Here is a 19094-nt window from a genome sequence, read left to right as displayed (position 1 = left end):
TTCTCTCAAAATTTAAAGACATGAGCCAATGGTTTACCATGTAACGGGTAGAAAATCAGCATGCAGGAGAGGGGTGGATATGAACATGGCACCTGGGAGGAAAGCCACCTGACTCTCCCCCAGAGGGCTCCCCAGGTTCTCACCCATTACCATGGCCCCACGCCCGGCCCTCAGCCTTGCTGTCTTAGACGCCCAATTCTCAGGGTACCAAAAACAGATCTCTTTCTCTCTCTCTCATTCATATTCTCTTTCTCTGTCCAAGACAGAAGACAAATATTTAAATCTCAAGTGCCAATTTATTAATTGGCAATGCAAAATAAAAACTGTTGCTAAGTCTTACAGATTCATATTTGCAAAACTAGTACATTTTCTCCTTCTATACACATAATTAGAAACCCTGGTGGCATAGTGGTTAAGAGCTATGGCTGCTAACCAAAAGGCTGGCAGTACAAATCCACCAGGCGCTCCTTGGAAACCCTATGGGGCAGTTCTACTCTAACTTATAGGGTTCGCTATGAGTCGGAATCGAATCGATGGCAAGAGATTTGGTTTGGTTTTGGTTTATAAACATAGTGAACACCAGAGAGTGAAACCACTGCCCTAAGTTTGCTGGGTGAAGCACGGAGTTGGAACAAAGGGTAGTTAACAGGATTAGCCAAAGATTTCGTAGCACGTGGCAAAAGGAGCCTCACACTCCATCTCCACAGGAGGACAGGCCTTGCTGCTGGAATTGAAACACCCAAAGTCCACCATCCAAGCTCCCTCTCCTTCAACAGTGCTTGGGGGGAGCGCTGCCAGTTAATTGTCATTGTAATTCACATTATTTAGAAGACATGTGTTTTTATCTGTATATGTGAACACATTAAGTCAAGTTACAATCAGGGCTTGTTGGCCTAGAATTGATTTTGTTCAAAGTGGCTTTGCCCAACTCTTTCGTCTCTAAGAATTATATAGTTTAACTTACAAAAGGTAATCTTATTCCTCTCATTTCTAAGTTTTAATCAAAAGCATTACTTTAGGCTCCATGTACTGATGATACATTACAAGCAGGACTAAAAATTGTATACATACATATATGTGTGTGTGTGTATATATATAGTCTCAATTATACTTTTAAATGAAATAAGTGACTTGTGTAAGGAACTAGAAAAGAGCAAAATCCCATTTGCTTCTGATGAATTAATGACACAGCACAGATTGAACCAAACCTATGCACATTTAATCTTTTTAAAGGTACAGAAAAAGAATAGTGATACATACTGATTAAGCGTATCACTCCTTAATAGCCCTTAAAAACTAGCTGCCATCAAGCCAACTCTGACTCATGGTAACCCCATATATGTTAGAGTAGAACTGTGCTCCACAGCGTTTTCAATGGTTAATTTGTCTGAAGTAGATAGCCAGGACTTTCTTCCGAGGTGCCTCTTGGTGGACTCGAACCTCCAACCTTTTGATTGGCAGCTGAGCACATTAACTGTTTATACTACCCAGGGACTCCTAATAGACTTTCAAAAATCCAAAACCATTGCGTTCAAGTTGATTCTGACTCACAGTGGCTCTACAGGACAGAGTAGAACTGCCCCACAGGGTTTCCAAGACTGCAATCTTTACAGAAGCAGACTGCCACATCTTTGTCCCATGCAGTGGCTGGGGGGTTTGAACCACCCACTTTTTGGTTGGCAGCCGAGCACTTAACCACTGCATCACTAGAGCTCCTTCTAATAGCCTTTACACAGCAAATACTTTTGTTATTTTATATTTATTTACATGTTACCCTTAACTTTTTTATAATTAAGTACAGTCAGGGTTCTTCCATTCTCAACTCATCCCAAGTTCCCACTTCCTTCCCCAACTCCACTCATAGATTTTAAGCTCTATCGGAACAAGTACCATGTCTGGTTCAATGTTATAGTCTTAATTCCTGTCCACAGTAGGCACTCTAAAGTTAGCAGAATGGGTTATGTGACAGAATACAGTTCTCCTTAATTTACTGTTTATTCACACACTCATGTAACTTTTAGATAAAATTGTCTTACAAGTTGCCTATAGTACTTATGACATTTTTAATTAACACTGAAGATAGAGAATCACCTTCACAAAGAATTTGATCTCCCTTCACTGATAATGTAATTTTTTTTTTTGGCACAATTTTAGATTTAAACAGTTCAATATTTAGAATTTATATATGCCTACAATTTACTTGGAAACCCTGGCAGCATAATGGTTAAGAGCTACGGCTGCTAACCAAAAGGTCAGCAGTTCAAATCCACCAGGCCCTCCTTGGAAACTCTATGCAGCAGTCCTACCGTGTTCTACAGGGTTGCTATGAGTCGGAATTGACTCGCCAGCAACAGGTTTGGGTTTTTTATGATTTACTTTGATTTCTCAGGCTAAGTGCCATTAAGACAGAAGGGCCTCAGCTATATGTACCTGCTTGCTGACTTAGAAAGGCAAATAGGTAGGCCCACAGCACGTGCGTGTTTGGAATATAATTTGCATTATTAGAAACAGAGATGAAGAGCACTATATGATCCTACCTGCTTATACTCTAAAGATCCTCCTCCACCTTACTTCCCTCCAACAACCAATAGGACAACTGGAGAGTCTTCACGGGAGGGAGAGGAGAGGTTTGCTCAACAACACAAAGTCACCGTCTGGCATGGTTTTGGCTGACATCTTTTTATTGTGCTTTCCTTCTTGAATAGCCTAATACACTTTATTTTTTCTTCTGAAAACAATGAAAATTATTTGCGTGCATAGTTTAAAAAATACAGAATATTAAAAACCATAAGCAAGTCAAACAAGGAATAAGAAATGCAGAGCAGCCTGTGTCAGACTGCAGACTACCACCACCAGGCAGTACATATGCAGCAGATCACACTGCCATAATGGGAGCCAGGCGAGGGAAAACGCCAACTCCCGTTATAAAAGCACCAGAGAAATAAAAGCATCAAAAACAAACAAGCAAAGTCAGACATAAAAAGGGAGGAATTCTGCATGCCATGGTAAAGCTCCTTCTTTTTACAAAAAAAGAAAAAAGTATAAAAGAAACATCAAAATCATTTCCATATCCCTTGAGCCACGGCATCAAATTCTTCTTTTAATTTATCCATTACCCATGGTATACCAAGAAATCCTCCCCTGCAGTTAGAAAGGCACTACAGAAAAAGATATTCCAAATGCATGAAAATTACGTAGTGGACACACACGACCATCCAACGTGGCAAAGTAATCTAATCTTAGCACACTTGTCTTATACGACTGCTGAACTGCAGTGACGGTTCAAACTTTCCTTACCTAAAGGAATGTGAAAAGGCTTGCAATCTGCAAGAAGCCAGAGTAAGCATTAAAAAAGAAAGGAAGTTCTGGTAAATCTAAAACAATTAAATAACCTACTTTTTAAAACTTGTACAAGTTCTCATTTGGATTCTAAAGTGTTACACAATTCTGTTAGCATTAAAAAAGAAGTCAGAGCACCTAAGAGATGTATACATAACTGTCAAAGGGTTCGAGAAAGCTATGTTTACTGCATTGTGCTTAGAACGATGACAGTTCAAATATACTGAACAAATCACTTAGTCCCTCTGGCACAGCACATAGTATACATAATACATTGATTGACCAAACCTATTTAACCAACAAAATTCTGGTTGTTCTCCACAAAGGAAAAACACAGTCATGCAACCTGAGGTTTCTTTAAAAAAGAAAAACACACACACACACAAATCTTGCATGCCCACAGAAGCACAGCTGATTTAAACCACATCTGTCATTTTCAGCACTACTGGAATCCACATTGTGGGGGAAGGAGGCACAAAAGCACTGTGAAGTGGTTTTATCAAAATGGCAAGGGAAATTTTGCAGACTAATCTAAAATACAAATGCAAAATAAAAAGCAACGGCTCACAATCAAGATTTAGGCCTAAGCATGAAAGTAGACACAGTTCACAGGTCAGTGCAAATCAGTGCACAAATGAGCAGGTTGCAATCACACCATGGTGAAAAGGTAACACACAGAAGTGAAGCTGGGTCTCAATCCAAGCGTGCACTTCAATAGCCCTATACTCTAAGCCAGGAAGACACCAAGCTCCGCCCACGATCACAAGTTTGCCACCACAGGAGATATACTTACTCTGTATGACCCAGAAGGAATAAACACACACAAAAGCTCACAACCAGAATTTTTTAACAACCATAAGTGATTTCAGACGATGACCATTCTGAAGTTCGATTGCTAGGTTCAGAAGAATTGTGGCAAGCATCTCAAGTGCTTGTCTGAAGAAGCACTTCCCTCACTTTAGCAGAGGAGAGTCTAGGCATCACCCGGATCCGAAGTCAGAAGATAAATGCACCAACAATCACGTATTTTAATTCACCTTAGCAATGACTAAACGAGCCAAGAAAAATGAAGACATACTTTACATCTTCCAGCTTTTTAGTGATGACGGATCCAACAGATGAAAAAGCAGCAGAAGCCTTCTGTCCAGCCTGAGACAAGGTTTCAGATGTCTTCTTGTATCTATATTAAATTAGAAAAGAGCAGAGAAATAAAAGCTTAAAAAAAAAAATCCATTATTTCAAGTGCAGCAGTCACCACCTGTTCAAGAACTCTCCAAAAAAAAAATTAACATCTAAAATCCTTCACAAAATCTTATTCTTCATCATAATTGCAGGCAACATCTTCTGCAGTGCCCCGGGACGGCCAGAAAGGCTGAGGCCAAAAAAAAATCAGGGAAAAGGAGTAAAAATAATCATGGAGCAAAGATGAAAATGAGCCAGAGTCTGAAATAAATTATACCTCTTGCTCCTCCTTCCTCTTCCAAACAAAAATGAAATCCAATTCCTCAGATGCCTTTTACAACTTTATCTCCTAAAAGGAGCCAGAAATAAGAAGTAGGTTGGGAGAGGTAGGGCCCATGTGTATTTTATTGTCCAAATAAATTTTATGGACATAAGGAACTGTTTGTAATTTTGCATGTCTGTAGAGCTACCAAATAAGGACTTGCTGGACTCTCAACAGAGGATGTAAAAGGCACAATACTTAAAATGACTCTAATATAACATTTGCTGTAACACAAAGGTACAATTTACCACCTCCCTCTTCTCATCCACCTGGGGATTAGAGAAGGGGAAAAAAAAAAAAAAAAAAAGATTATGGTACCTATGAAAGAGGTTAAGATCCCACATTATAAAAATGCATGCTCAGGCAATTTTACTTACCCTGTCAACATCAGACACTAAGAGCCAACACAGTTTATGGTGATATAGTCAAAGAATAGTTTCCCAATGCCAACTTATACAGGGAGAAAATGGACCAAAGGGAGTCAGCACCCTAGTACTGTCATTTCATAAATGCAGTCTGCCTCGTTGCTGCTGGTTAGGTGATAGAAAAAATCACCACTAAGTGCACCAGTTCAGCAGATGAGACTTACTACAGAAGACAAGGAACATAGTTTGATAGAAACGTGCTCCACCTTTTGCTGGGAAACAAAACTGCTGGTACTAATGCCATATCTTAACCTGTGCGATCAAAAGACAAAGGTTAAGGAGTTGGCCTCTGCTACACCATATATGAGTGACTGTGAACAGAGGATCTTATGGTTCGTATGTTGTTGTTACTATTGTTGTTAGGTGCCATCGAGTTGTTTTCAACTCATAGCAACCCAGCATGATAGAGCACAACTGCCCCGTACGGTTTTCTAGGCCGTGATCTTTATCGGAGCAGACTGCCAGGTCTTTTCTTCCATGGAGCCACCGGGTAAGTTTGAAACGCCAACCTATCAGTTAGTAGCTGAGTGCTTAAGCATTGAGTGACCAGGGCTCCTTCATGTTTGTACAGAGTGTGGTTAAAAAAAAAAAAAAAAAAGACTGGCTCTGTAGTCAGCTAGACTGGAGTTCAAATTCAGACTCCACATTTTGAGTCAAAACTTATTTGAGCCTGTTTCCTTCTCTAGGGTTACCTTACCACCCACCCTACTGGGTTATTCTGAGGACTAAGTGACAACAATGTACATATTTGGCAAGTCAATATGTAGCATTTTCGGAACTTAAATTTTATCTCTTTGACTAGTAGGAGGATTTTTCTCTTTCTCTTCCCCAGAATGGTCCAGAATGTTGAAGTGAGACAAAGGTCAAGTACACTTGAAAACTGGGAAGAACATGCCCTGTGTCCTACAAAGAAACACTACAGAGGCATCCACATCCCCTTTCTATTCCCCTCCACAGCCAAAAGGGGGAAAAGTGTCCTTTAACATTCTCTAGAAAAATGTATGATCAAATGAACATACGCAGATGTTGCTGTCACGTCTTGCCACCCTTTGGCAATGTTCTGCTTTATTTCCTGTAGTGAACTGATTCCAAGTTTCCGCTTGATCTCTGCTAGATGCTTCTCTTTTGCTGCTAATACCTGAGACAGAGTCTGGATTTCCTCTTCTACCTATGAGCAAGGCGGTTGGGGTAGAAATACAGCAAGAGTCATTCAATAAGTTAAAATTATTAGTGCAAAAAAAAAAAAAAAACTACACCCAAAATTCTAGAGTCATTTGTTTTTTTAGTTTTGATTCATTCGGTTATTTTATCTGTGTCGCTTTTATAACTACATGTGGTAAAACTTGCCAAAGTTGGAAACTGTATAACGCAGAAATCTGTCAGAGAAGGAAAACTCAAATATTTTCCACTAACAGAGAGCCACAGAAAAGTGGTAAGACTGCACCACGTTCAAAGGTGGAAAACTTGGAAGACTCGGAAAAAAAAGGCATCCTGTTGAGTTCCGGCTCTCACAAGTTTCACTGTATGTTATTAAGGAAGCTGGTACCCTGTTTATCTGTTCTACAGGGGTGCTTTTCTCTAACATGGTATCTCTTTATATTTCCATACTGAGCTGTTCTCAGCCTTCTTCCTTCTCTCTATACTTCCTTACCAGCTATTATCTCCCATAGGGTTAGGGTTCTTCATCTCTCCATAGATAATATTCAGATTACTCTAGCATCCTCTCTTCTGACCTGTATTTCCAGCTGGACATTTCTACTTGAATACCCATAAAAACTCTCATTCATCTACTAAATCAAACTAATCTCCTTCCCCACCAAAACATGCAGAACCAAGCCAAACTAAAATCCAATCTTCCATATTTCCATGTGAGTTTATACCAGATATGTCAGCTCCAGTACATGCTAAAGCCACAGCCATAAATGAACTGCCTCCCCCAAAGAGTTTCTGCTAAAGTCCCATGTGGACCCCTTGATGCTTCCTGACCAGGTAAGTAGTTGAGAAGTGGTCCCTGACCCAAGGACAGCTAACCCATGTACTGGCCAGCAATCAGTGATGTACTCGACCAACCAGAGTTTCTCTCATTCAGGACTCTGGTTTAAGAAAATGAGCTAGAAGTAGAAGCTGAAATATTTGGGAGAGAGCAGTCTTAAGTATTCTTGGGGCTCCCTGAGATGATGATGTGGCAAGTTTGAAAAGATCTGAGGAAGCCAAAACTCTGAGCAGAAGCTATAAAGAAAAGAAAAAGATTCACAGAGTGGAGGAAAAAAGAGCAGACTCACAGAGAGAAGCTGACACCATGTGCAAGAGGCGTTTTTGGCCCAGGAGATTGAAAACTGGTCCTCTAAAGTATATCCAATACAGACCCTTAGAAGGATGCTGCTCCTTGGTTTTTGCAAGGCAATAGTCTCAGCCCCAACTTGCACACCACTTTTTTGATTTGAAAATCAACGTGGCCCATGTTTTCGCTGTTCACTAAATTTTTAGAAAACACAAAGCAAAGAGGCATAATGCTCAATAAAAGGAGAAAATGATAAATCAAATGTGACGTGGCTGGCGAGAAAAAAGGGATAACATAGCTCTTTGACTGCATTAATTGGAATGTAGAGTCTAGAATAAATACATATTCTTCTGTGCTTGTCAGAGAAGCCCTCAAATATACCATTTTTGAAGTCACATTTTAAGAGGCATGTTGATAAAGTAGATTGTCCGAAGAACTAGGCAGCAAAGAAAGAATGAATCCAGTTCAAAATTAAATAAATGATTTGCCCAAAGTCATCAAACTAATCATGTAGGAACCAGAATTTCAACCCAGGTGACGCCGCTTCCTAGTTCACTGGCTGAATCTCACTGTAGCTCTTCACTTTTCCAGGACTGTACACCTCTCTCTTTCCACCAAACCCCAAATCTCCAGATACTTCAAAGAAGAGGCTTACATGGTCTATTCTTTGAAACTCCTCTGAGGAACTCATCTCACCTTTCCTCATGAAAGCTGGAAAGAAAGACCACTGCCAATCTTTCTGAACAACACAGTGTATTCCCTCCAGCACATCACAGCCTTAATTCCTTAATGCAACCTTTTTCTTTCTTTTATGTAATAACATGACCTTAAAGGCATTAAAGGAGAGCAGGATTTAGATATATCTCTGATATATCTCAAAAAATAATGAGTGGACAGAATTTTACAATATTTCTGTTTTATTAAGATTCTACAACTATTTCAAGCAACAGTTCTGCTTTCCTTCCCAAGCTGAAAACTCTCATTTGGTTTTAAATATTAACTATTTTTATTATATACATAATTGTTTTATATTATCTTAACTAGTAACAGTAATAGCCTATCTGCCACATGTATCTCGCAAGGTTTTTATAAAAATAAGATAAATCTCTGGAAAAGTGTGACTACCAGACAGATCCAAGGTTATGCGCACAAACACTGGAGTTAATGAAGACATGGATACAAGACTGAATACTGCTATGAATTAGCTGGGTGCCCTTAAGCCCTCATTAAATACCTATTAAATAAAGTTATATACTCTATTTAGAGACAGAGACCTTTGTTTCCTCATCCATCAAATCATGGTCATGATAATAGCTGCTGCTTCATAGGGCCGTCGGATGATTAATGAAATAATGGAGCTCAGTGCCTGCCACACAGAAGGTGCTCCATAGAGATTAGATGCTGTGCCTTTTTTTTTTTTTTAACTGATAAAGACGGAATACCCAGTGCTGGCAAGGATTTGGGGAAAAGTACTCTCTCATACACTGTAGGAAACCATCTGCATAGCTATTGGCCATGTTGGTGTACACAGAAATGCCCTGGTATCCTTAAAAACAATTTAGAGCCTTCATCTCACAGCTAATTCTAGGAATTTGTCATAAGAAATTAAATGAAGAAGTACATAAAAGTTTACATGCAAATATTTTTCATCAAAAATACTGTTAGAATAACACAAAACTGGAAATAATCTAAATGTTTAAAAATCATAATATGTTCTATCAAAGGCTATGCAGCAAATAAAAATGAGGTTGTAGAAGATTATGAGCATAAAAATACATGCTTTAAATTCTTTTAAACAGGAAAAAATTTACAGGCGTGTGTTATATATGCCTTCTTAAAATACAGGAATACGTTATAGCAACATATACATAGGAAAAAAGTCTGAAAGCAGATAACCCAAAACTTTTAAGTAGGTGATTTTCATTCAGTATTTTTAATGTTTCTACAATAAGCATATATAACTAGTGGAGGATATTATTTTTCTTCTTTTTAAAACAGTAATATTAGCCATGCATTGAATATTCATTATTTTTAATCCTTGACTCTCTTCATAGGATTTATCACCAATTTGTTTTATCCATTCCGTTCCCAACTTGTTTATAAAAGCCAACGTAAGAAAGGGTTCAAAAGTGTCTATCTCCACAACACAACCAACAGTAGAAGGAAAGCCATCGGCACAGCTGAGCCAAAGAGCAAAACGTTATGATATGATGCTAGTAAAGTCTGCCAGAAGACAGTCACTACTGCTGCTCTCATTCTCCCTACTTCTCAGACCCACTGTACCCATTTATACCTTTTCTCACATAAAAATAAACCGATACCATGCTCTTCTGCCTCCCTCCCTACTCAAGACCTCTAGGACAAGTAAACATATGGCATTCTCTCCCCATCTGGAACTGACTGTAGGATAATACCATGTGCTTTAGAAACACAAAGAGCAATACATATTAAATGCAAGACTCGAAGCTCCAAATGGAATGGTGGTTCTTGAAAACATGATACTAAGTGAAAGAAGCCAGGCACCAAAGGCCACATATTATATGAGCCCATATACATGAAATACCCAGAAGAGGCAAAGCCACAGGAACAGAAAGCAGATTAGTGGTTTCCAGGGGCTAGGGGAAAGGGAGAGCGGAGACAGCGTTTCCTTCTGGGGGTGCTGAAAATGTTCTGGGATTTGATAGTGGTATAGGCGCACACCACTGTGAATGCAGGCTGTCAGCTCCAGGGGAGGCTTTCTCTCTCTGTCAATTCTGGGGGAAGGTCCTTGTCATCAATCTTCCCCCTGACTAGGAGGTTCTCAGAGCAGGGACCCTTGGTCCAAATGATGTACTCTGCTACCAGCTCTTCTTTCTTGGTGGTATGAGGTCTCTCTCCTCTCTGCTTACTTCTCTCTTTTGTATCTCAAAAGAGTTTGACTCAAAATACAACCTAATCTTGTAGCTTGTGGCCTGCCTCATTAACATAACTGTCACTAATCCTACCTCATTAACATCATTGAGATAGGATTTACAACACATAGGATAATTACATCAGATCACAAAATGGAGGGCAACCACACAATACTGGGAATCATGGCCTAGCCAAGTTGACACATACTTTTGGGGGAAACAATTCAATGCCTAACAACCACAATAATAGTAATTTTAAAAAGAGTAATTATTTTACCTTTGCAAGTTCTCTTCTTAGCTCTTCTTGTTCCTCCTCTGACAGGGCCTCTGCGGTACTGATTGTGGCAGCAGCATCTTCCCCTTCCTCCGGTACTGGGTCTGTTCTCAGCACACCTTGTTGGGGATTTAAAAAAAAATAGTCTCTTAGGTCTGAAAGCTAAGTAAGATTCTCCTACAGGCTACTCCACTGCCTCAACCAGAATCAAATCAACCTGGTTAGGGCCCACATATCACCTTTCTGGACCTTCAAGTGACCTGACTTTTTGAGTAAAGGACAAAAGAGATGTCTGGGCTGTCCACTAAAAAAAAAAAAAAAGAAAGAAACTTTGTTATTGTTGTTGTTAGGTGGTGTCAAGTCAGTTTCCACTCATAACCGCCCAACAGGATAGAGTAGAACTGCCCCACAGGGTTTCCAAGGAGCAGCTGATGGATTTTAACTGCAGACCTTTCGGTCAGCAGCCGAACTCTTAACCACTACACCACCAACATAGACTCTACCAAAATACAAGTTTAGAAAAAACAGCCTTCTCTCTGCTTCTGCTCATTTTCTCAGTTATAATACAGGTACCTACAGAGCAGAAGAGTCAGGCCGGGTATGGGATCCTGGCAAGGTTTTAAAAAGCTCAAGTAGTAAGTCAGCACGAATTAGATGAAAGATTTTATCCACTGCACACTAAGAACAGGAAGGATGTGAGTGCCTTTAGCTTCCTCTAGTTATAAAACCCGACATTTAGCAGCATCCTTGGTGAAGAGAGAACTGCTGACCAAACTACATCCATAAAGAAATTTTATTCCATTTCTTTCCATTAGTCAGTGAAAGTGGGAAAACACCTGTAGCTTTTCTTTTACTATCATCCAGATACCCTTAAGAAATCCTAATGTGTATGATTCAGAGAAATGACCAACACCCATGAAGAAGTTCTCCACATTATTTGAGTCCTTTCCCCAGCCACCCCCATTTCTCTGGAGTAGAGTCAATGACTAAACGCCGATCAGGGAGGACATGGGGGTTTCTGGGGAGTGGTCAGGGAGGCAGCAGCCCCTTAGCAACCTTCCCCTCCCTTCCTCCCAAGCCTCAACTACAAGGCTAGAAGGAGACCTGTGAGTCGAGGGTGGTATTGCCATAGATGTAAAATATAAGGTGGCATCAAAAAATATTACAAGTAATATTTTAAAGCAATTTTTTAAAAAATTAATTAAAAAAAACCATGATGAACAAAAAACCAAAAGTTTCAATAGGATCAGTGCTGCTGATTTTTCCTTTTGTCTCAAGGCTCTAAAATGACTTCTCAAGGTCCATGTTACTGATCTTGTCTTTATTTAAAATTTTAATAGTTTGTTCATCATGGATTTTTTTGCATTCATTTTGATATTTTTAACAAGATTGCACTAACGTAGTATTTATTTTGATTACTCTGATTTTATGGTGCCCCGTTAAATTTCACGCCTGAGGCGAGCGCTTACCAGCTTTACTATCTTAGTGTCTGTTCTGCTTGCCTATCCCCATGTCACAGGTTTAGGATTTTGGTCTCCTCTGGCAACAAATTTTTTGCAATGAGGGACACCAGGAGAAGGTTTTCCCCTCCTTCTGTGCTCTCTCTCTCTTCCTTCTCTTTCTCTTTCCCTTCCTCTTCCTCCTCTTCTGCCAGTGAGTACTGTAGCCATTCCGGTTGTTCCCCACTACCCCCCACGTCCATTTCTGAAAAGGCAGCAGTTCAGCCATATCAGCAATGCGGCGCCCTTGCCTAAGCAAGACGCAAGGCAGCTGATTCAGAGGAGAAGAGAATAACTACGCTGTTCAACAAGCAGCCAGCACCACGGCAAACAGAAGAGAACTGCACCAATCAATGAGCTAAAGGGTACGTACCTTACATACAAGGTACACAGAAGCAGTTGGTACAGGGTCTCCTGTATATTAACTGCTCAATGTTAGTTAACAATAATAATAATCAGCATTACAGTATCAAAATAGTGCCTACCAGGAAAGTGTTTACAGAATTGTTGAAGGCATAAAATTAATATAAAAAAAAAACGAACTACAAACCAGAGAGGTAATCAGAATATGATTAAGCCCTCTAATGCATAGACAGTGGAGCCCTAGTGGCATAGTGGTTAAGCATTCGGCTGCTAACCAAAAGGTCAGCAGTTTGAATCCACTACCCCCTCTTTGGAAACCTTATGGGGCAGTTCTGAAGTAGAGAAAATACATTTTCTTTAGTGTTTTATATTAAAGTAGAGGGAATATATTTTCTGGTTTGTTTTAGCATAGCTGTGTAAACTGTGATTAATCTCTAGTCTTTGAAAAATGGCACGGGTTCTGTTCAAGATATGGCTGAGCAGTCTGTTCCACTCTTAACATAACAGCAAGCATGACTGAACTTTGTTTGCAAATGGCCTTCAGCCTGCAAGACAACAACAGCTAAGAAGGCTGCCTGGCGCTTTTGATCTGCAACTTTCTTTCTTGCTCCTTATCTCAGTCAAAGTATACTTGGCAGAACAGTTCCACTAGCTGAGAGATTCTTATGTAAGTTTTTTTCCAGCCTGTTACAAACATACAGATTAGAGCCCAGATGTCTGACATACATATGTTTAGTTTAATAAAAGAGTTTCTTGTAGTTGTTTTGTGATGTATAAGACCATCTGTGGGCTACGTGCTTAAAATCATGAGATAACCCCGACCTTCCCCCTATAAAACCTTCCCGTTAGCTCTTTAGACAGAATTTGGGAGAAATTTAACCCCCTCTGTTTTTTTTGTTGTTGTTGTTGTTGCTGGGTTGGGGTCTCTTGGATACCGGTGTTCAAAAAGCCCTCTTGCTGCTTACCTCCTCCTGTCTCAGTATTGGCTTTACGGCAGGCGGCTCAAATCCGAGATTTGCAGTAACAGTTCTACTCTGTACTATAGGGTCGCTACAAGTCAGAATCGACTCAACAGCAACAGGTTTGATTTTTTTTGTTTGGGTTTTTTTGTGTGTGTGTGTGCCTGGCCAATTCAAAAAGAATCTAAGGGGATTCTAATAATATTCAACTATGCAGGTAGGCTGTCAAGGAAAATACATTTCTCAGCAAAAGGGGCAATGAGGCTGCCCACAGTTGGCTTCAGCACCTTAAAGATGATGAGATTTTATATTTAGAATCTAAGAAAGTTGATAGTTACATGTTCAGTCTTTTCCACATTAGCCTGTAGGTGGCAGCAAATCATCAATATTAAAATTTAAAAGTGAGGTTTGATTTGGATGGATAATCAAATGGAAGAAAAATTGGAAAATAATGGACACAAAGGAAGAATAGAATGGCAGGTATCCTAATTCCCAGCATAATATGATGGTCATGCCTTAGGAAAATTATAACCACTACCACCACCACGGAAACCCTGGTGGCATAGCCGTTAAGTGCTAGGCTGCTAACCAAAAGGTTGGCAGTTCAAATCCACCAGGCACTCCTTGGAAACGCTACTGTTCTATAGGGTCGCTATGAGTCAGAATTGACTTGATGACAATGGGTTTGGTTTGTTTTTTGGTTTTATCACTGCCACTAAGTGCATTATATTTATATCCAAGTCTGAACTGTGTTCCAAATATATTACATCATGTACATCCTTCTGTGAGGAGGATATTAGTATCCCCATTTACAGATGAGGAAATTCAAAGAGGTTAAGCAACTTGGCCACGGTGACACACTGGAGTATGTGGTAGAGTTATGATTTTGAACCCAAACAGTCTGATTTGAAAGCAGATGCTTCCAATCAATGATCTTCACGACTTTCCAAAGTACAAATAAAGACAAGAACTGGAGGCTGAAGGATGGTATGGAAGGCATCAAGACTAAGAAAATCTCTAGAAGCAATCATAAATAAGACTGCCTAAAGAGTAAAAGAATCTCAAAAATTAGATTACAAACAGTTCCATCATCAATTTTGGACTCTACAGTTTCCCCAAATCTGGGAGTCCAAATTTTGTCTTACATATTTTTCTAGATATTATCCTGTTTCCTATATGTTCAGTAAGAGTGTAGTATTCTTTGTGGAGGTTATTAAAATTGGGCTGAAGATTCTGGACTTCATTCTGTAGGCAACATGGAAATCACCGAAAGTTACTGCACAGAATAATGGCTTTATTAGGAAGATGTCATTGGCAAGTGGGATGAGGATAAATCCTGAAGTGGGAAAAGAAGTTAAGATGCTTTTATAGTTATACAGGAGAAATATGGTAAGTGGTGTCTAATCCCAGGTAGTAGCAGGGAAAACGGGGAACAAGTGGCAGATTTTTGAAGAAAGAACTTTTATGTTTTGGTGACTGAACACAAAATCTGTTAAAGAAACAGGGATTGACAAAAATAGGCCACTGATCCATTTAAGAAGCCTAACAATAAAATCACCACAGCTCTAACCGTTACTTCCAGATTCCCTTCAAAACAAGCACCATTGGTTAACCTCCTAAGTATCAACTTCTGGACCAAGTGCTTCACATTTCTTATCCCTCACTCCTCATAACCACCAAACACGAAAGAGCTGTTATTTTAACTTGTCAGATGAGGAAACTGAAATCCAGAGAGCTTAAATTGTAACTAATTAATTAGTCCAGAGGCTTAAATAAAGCAAGTTTAACTAACTTAAAATAAGTTCAGGACTACATTTTTTCCTGACAGGTCTGAGCATCAAAAAAAGGCATAAAGGAACAAAACCAAAATATGACGCAGAGTTTAAAAGATAGAAAAGAGATCAGGGTTGGAACAAAGTCTTTTAGAGACCAGAGGAAATCTGGTTGGGAAAAAGGTCACTCAATTTCTCATTCACAACATGAAAGCTGGGAAAACAAAAACTTGCTTAAAGTATTGATTACTTAAAATTATCAATTTTTTTTTAAGCTGATCATTAATGTTAACATTCTGATGGAAAGCTGTTTTTAAAAGATGGAGAAGGGAGAGAAGATATAACTAATATTTATTGAGGCCCAATTTTTTTTTTTTTTTTCTTAATACGCCAGCCGCTGTGTGGGGAGATTACATCTTATCTCATAAAATCCCCAATGAGAGTAGTACTATTTATTTCCATTAGGAAACCAAGGCCTTCTGAGGTTAAATAACTTGCTTGAAGTCACAGAAGGGACTCCGGAAACAGAGGCCGGAGGTCCCAGCCTTTCCCCGCAGGGACTTTTCCTTCACTGAGGGTATGAGAACTTGGGGGGATTCCTGGCTGGACAAGCCACAGATATCATTATCAAGCCCAAGTGGCTGAAACTGGTGATAATTTGTTCCATGAGGTTATGAACATTTTAGCCACTTAATTCTTCTAGTTATCCAAAGAGATGGTTGGCCCGTCTTTAACTTCACACATGCAATCCTCCTGAAGATTTAAGTGGGGAGTGACATGTCTAGACTTGCCTTTTGGAAACCCCCTCCAGCAGCAGGCTGGAAAATGGCCTAGGCTAGGAAGAGCCTCAGGAGCCCCTGTGGCACAGTGGTTAAGTGCTTGGCTGCTAACTGAAAGGTCGGGGGTTTGAACCCACCAGCCGCTCCATGGGAGACAGATGTGGTAATCTGCTTGCATAAAGATTACAGCCTAGGAAAAACTCTATAGGGCGGTTCGACGCTGTCCTATAAAGTTACTGTGATTCGGAATTGACTCCACAGCAATGGGTTTCAGGGAGAGCCTGACAGGATGACCGCTGGGTGCCAAGGCAAGAGTGCCTGAATTTCACTGTCATGGGAGTGAGGATGACAAGACGGGACGAAGAAAGGCAATACTGTGCTCCCTCAATTATAAGATTCTTTTTTGTTTTTGTTTCTGTTTTACATTTTATATAAGACATTAGTCAGCTAAGCAGAAGGTATGGCATAATTGCTTATCCCTTTCAAGCCATACTTCAAAATCTGAAAAATGGGTATCAATGGCTTAGAAGCTCCTACATCTGAATACAGATCTCTCCCCTTTCAGAAAGGCACATCACAGACTTTTTGTATGAGAAAAATAAATAAAATGGGCATTGATTATTCATAGTTGAAAAGCAATTTAGATTAAGATAGAATCTGATTATGAAGAAGTTTTAGGAAAACTTTAATCAACTTATTTTAAAAATATGCACAGGGGTGTTATGATCAGCCTATGTGTCTAATTTAAATCTAAAAGAAATTCAATAAGCATTAAAATTTTAAAAATTTAAGTTGCAATAAAGCATTGCCTTTAGTTTAACTGGCAGTATTATTTTTCCTTAATGAAATATAAAATAATGGTACATCCCTCAATCTACAGTATCTTCAACTGGATGAAGCAGCATACTTTACACTTCAGAGAGCTCGTGAATAATTTGAGAAAGATGCAGTTAAGTTTCTGACTTAAGTGGAAGTGTGTGTGAGTGAATGTGGTGGGGAGAAGGAAGGCAGACAAGCTCAGAGTGAGGAAGAATGGAGGAAAAGTCATCTTGAACATGTCCCTACTTCTAGACTATGAAGTCCTAGTAACAGGACCCTTACCTTTTCATTACAGTACTGACCGTCCCCAGAACAGAGCAAATGTTAATAAATGTTTTTATTTGAACTGACTTATCGGTTAAAGATTTAATCAGAGTGTGTTTCTCCTTCCTTTTCCTTCTTTCTTTTTTCTTCCTTGTTCTTTTTTTAATGGCTGCACATGATTCCATTATGCGTACACACCACATTTTTTTAAACTGTCGTGTTACAGATAAACCCTGGGCTGCAGTTGAAAAACCTGTTAGTTAAGTCATTCTGCACATTTTCTGATATATCGGCAGTATAAATTCTCAGAACAGAATTAGGAGGTTAAAGGACATGTGCTTTTCTAATTTTGCTATTACCAAACTATTCTTTATACAGTTTGTACCAATTTAGGGTATACTGTCACCTGTAACATGACAGTGCCGTGTCCCCGCACTATCTATAATAGTTTGCTATTGAACTTCCGGATACCTGCCAATTCGATCTCTGACCTTTCCAGTTAAGACCAACTGCTTCCATTCCACATGTTTAATGATTATTAATCAAAACTGTTTCAGCCATGTTCACACAATCTCAGTTTTGAAAAGAATTTTTGAACATTTAATTCAAATATTTCATTCTTTAAAGGTGAGGAAACTGGGGGCAGAGATTTTTAAAAGAGTAGAAAAAAGACAAGCATGAGCTTTCACGTTAGATAGAAGGGGGTATAAAAACTGACTCAGCCATTTACGAGCCAGGTGACCTTTGACCAGAGGTTTATACTCCAAGAGCCCCAAACCTCTCATCTGTAAAAAGAACACAATACCACCTAGCTCTCTAGGTTTTTTAAGAATTTTTTAAAAAGGTAGTAAATACAAAGAGCGGGGCACATATTTGTTGTTGTTGTTAGCTGCTGTGAAGTCACCGCCGACTCACTCACGGCAAACTCATGCACAACAGAACAAAACGTGGCCCAGTCCTGTGCTATCCCCACGATGGACTGCCTATCAGACATTCAGATGTCTTCATCCTAGCCATTTCCTCTCTGGAATCTTTGAGTGGTGCAAACGGTTAAGGTGCTTGGCTGCTATCAAAAGGTTGGAGGTTCGAGTCCACCCAGAGACATCTTGGAAGAAAGGCCAGTCACTGAAAATCCTATGAAGCACATGTCTACTCTGACACACACGGGGTCACCATGAGTCAGAACCGACTCCATGGTAACTGGTTTGGTTCATTTCCTTTCTCCCTTCTTCCGTTCCATGAACAGGTGGCACTTCCTCACTTCCCATCACTTTTCCCGGCAACCAGCATCTGCCCTTCCCACACCCTTTTAATTAAGGACAGGTTTCTGTCCTTGCCTCACTTGGTATCTCTTAGGCATCTGATACTGCAACCTCAGCCAGAAATCCCCCTCCTCTGATACCTCCCACACATCCCCCCTGGTGTTTTCTCCTAACCTCACTGAAGTATCACTCCATGCCACTCACCCAGAATTCTATTTCCTACCCCACATTCCATCCCACCGCTACTGTCTTAGTCCAGCCTCTCACTATTGTTCACTCAGACTCTGGCACCAAAGCTCCTTGATGGTCTATTTCTCTGTCTCCTCTAATGCATTTGCCCTCCTGCCACCCAAGTGAGCTTTCTAAAATGTGTGTCTGACCTCGACACTCCCTTACCTCAAATCCTTCGATGGCTTCCCACTTCCCAGTAAAGCTCATTGTTCTTACAATCTGGAACCGCCTACTCCTTCTCCTACATCGCCCTTTACCCACCTCATGCGCCACCCACATGTTCCAACCCACAGCTCCTCCAGGAAGGCATGCTCTTTTTTCTGCATTCTGCACGTGTTATTTTCTCTGCCTGAAATCCCTCCTTATTTCCAAGTTCCATTCATTTCATAACTCCGTTTTAGGCGTCTCCTCCTCTTGGAGGCTTCCCCAAAC

The 19094-nt window shown here is 39.9% G+C and overlaps 1 protein-coding gene across 2 annotated transcripts in view; it reads right to left on the bottom strand.

The window, feature by feature from the left end:
• TPD52 (tumor protein D52) overlaps positions 1-19094 on the bottom strand; it is a 242862-nt gene that overhangs the window by 139665 nt on the left and 84103 nt on the right. For both annotated transcript variants that reach the window (XM_049854332.1, XM_049854330.1), the window contains exons 2-4: positions 10718-10833; positions 6288-6436; positions 4418-4519 (exon numbers count right to left, since the gene is read on the bottom strand). In XM_049854332.1, the coding sequence (XP_049710289.1) occupies positions 4418-4519; positions 6288-6436; positions 10718-10833 (367 nt within the window). The remainder of the gene's footprint in view (positions 1-4417; positions 4520-6287; positions 6437-10717; positions 10834-19094) is intronic.

Source organism: Elephas maximus, chromosome 15 (genome assembly GCF_024166365.1).
Source record: "Elephas maximus indicus isolate mEleMax1 chromosome 15, mEleMax1 primary haplotype, whole genome shotgun sequence".
Lineage (NCBI taxonomy): Eukaryota > Metazoa > Chordata > Mammalia > Proboscidea > Elephantidae > Elephas > Elephas maximus.
This window is presented reverse-complemented; position numbering and strand designations above follow the sequence as displayed.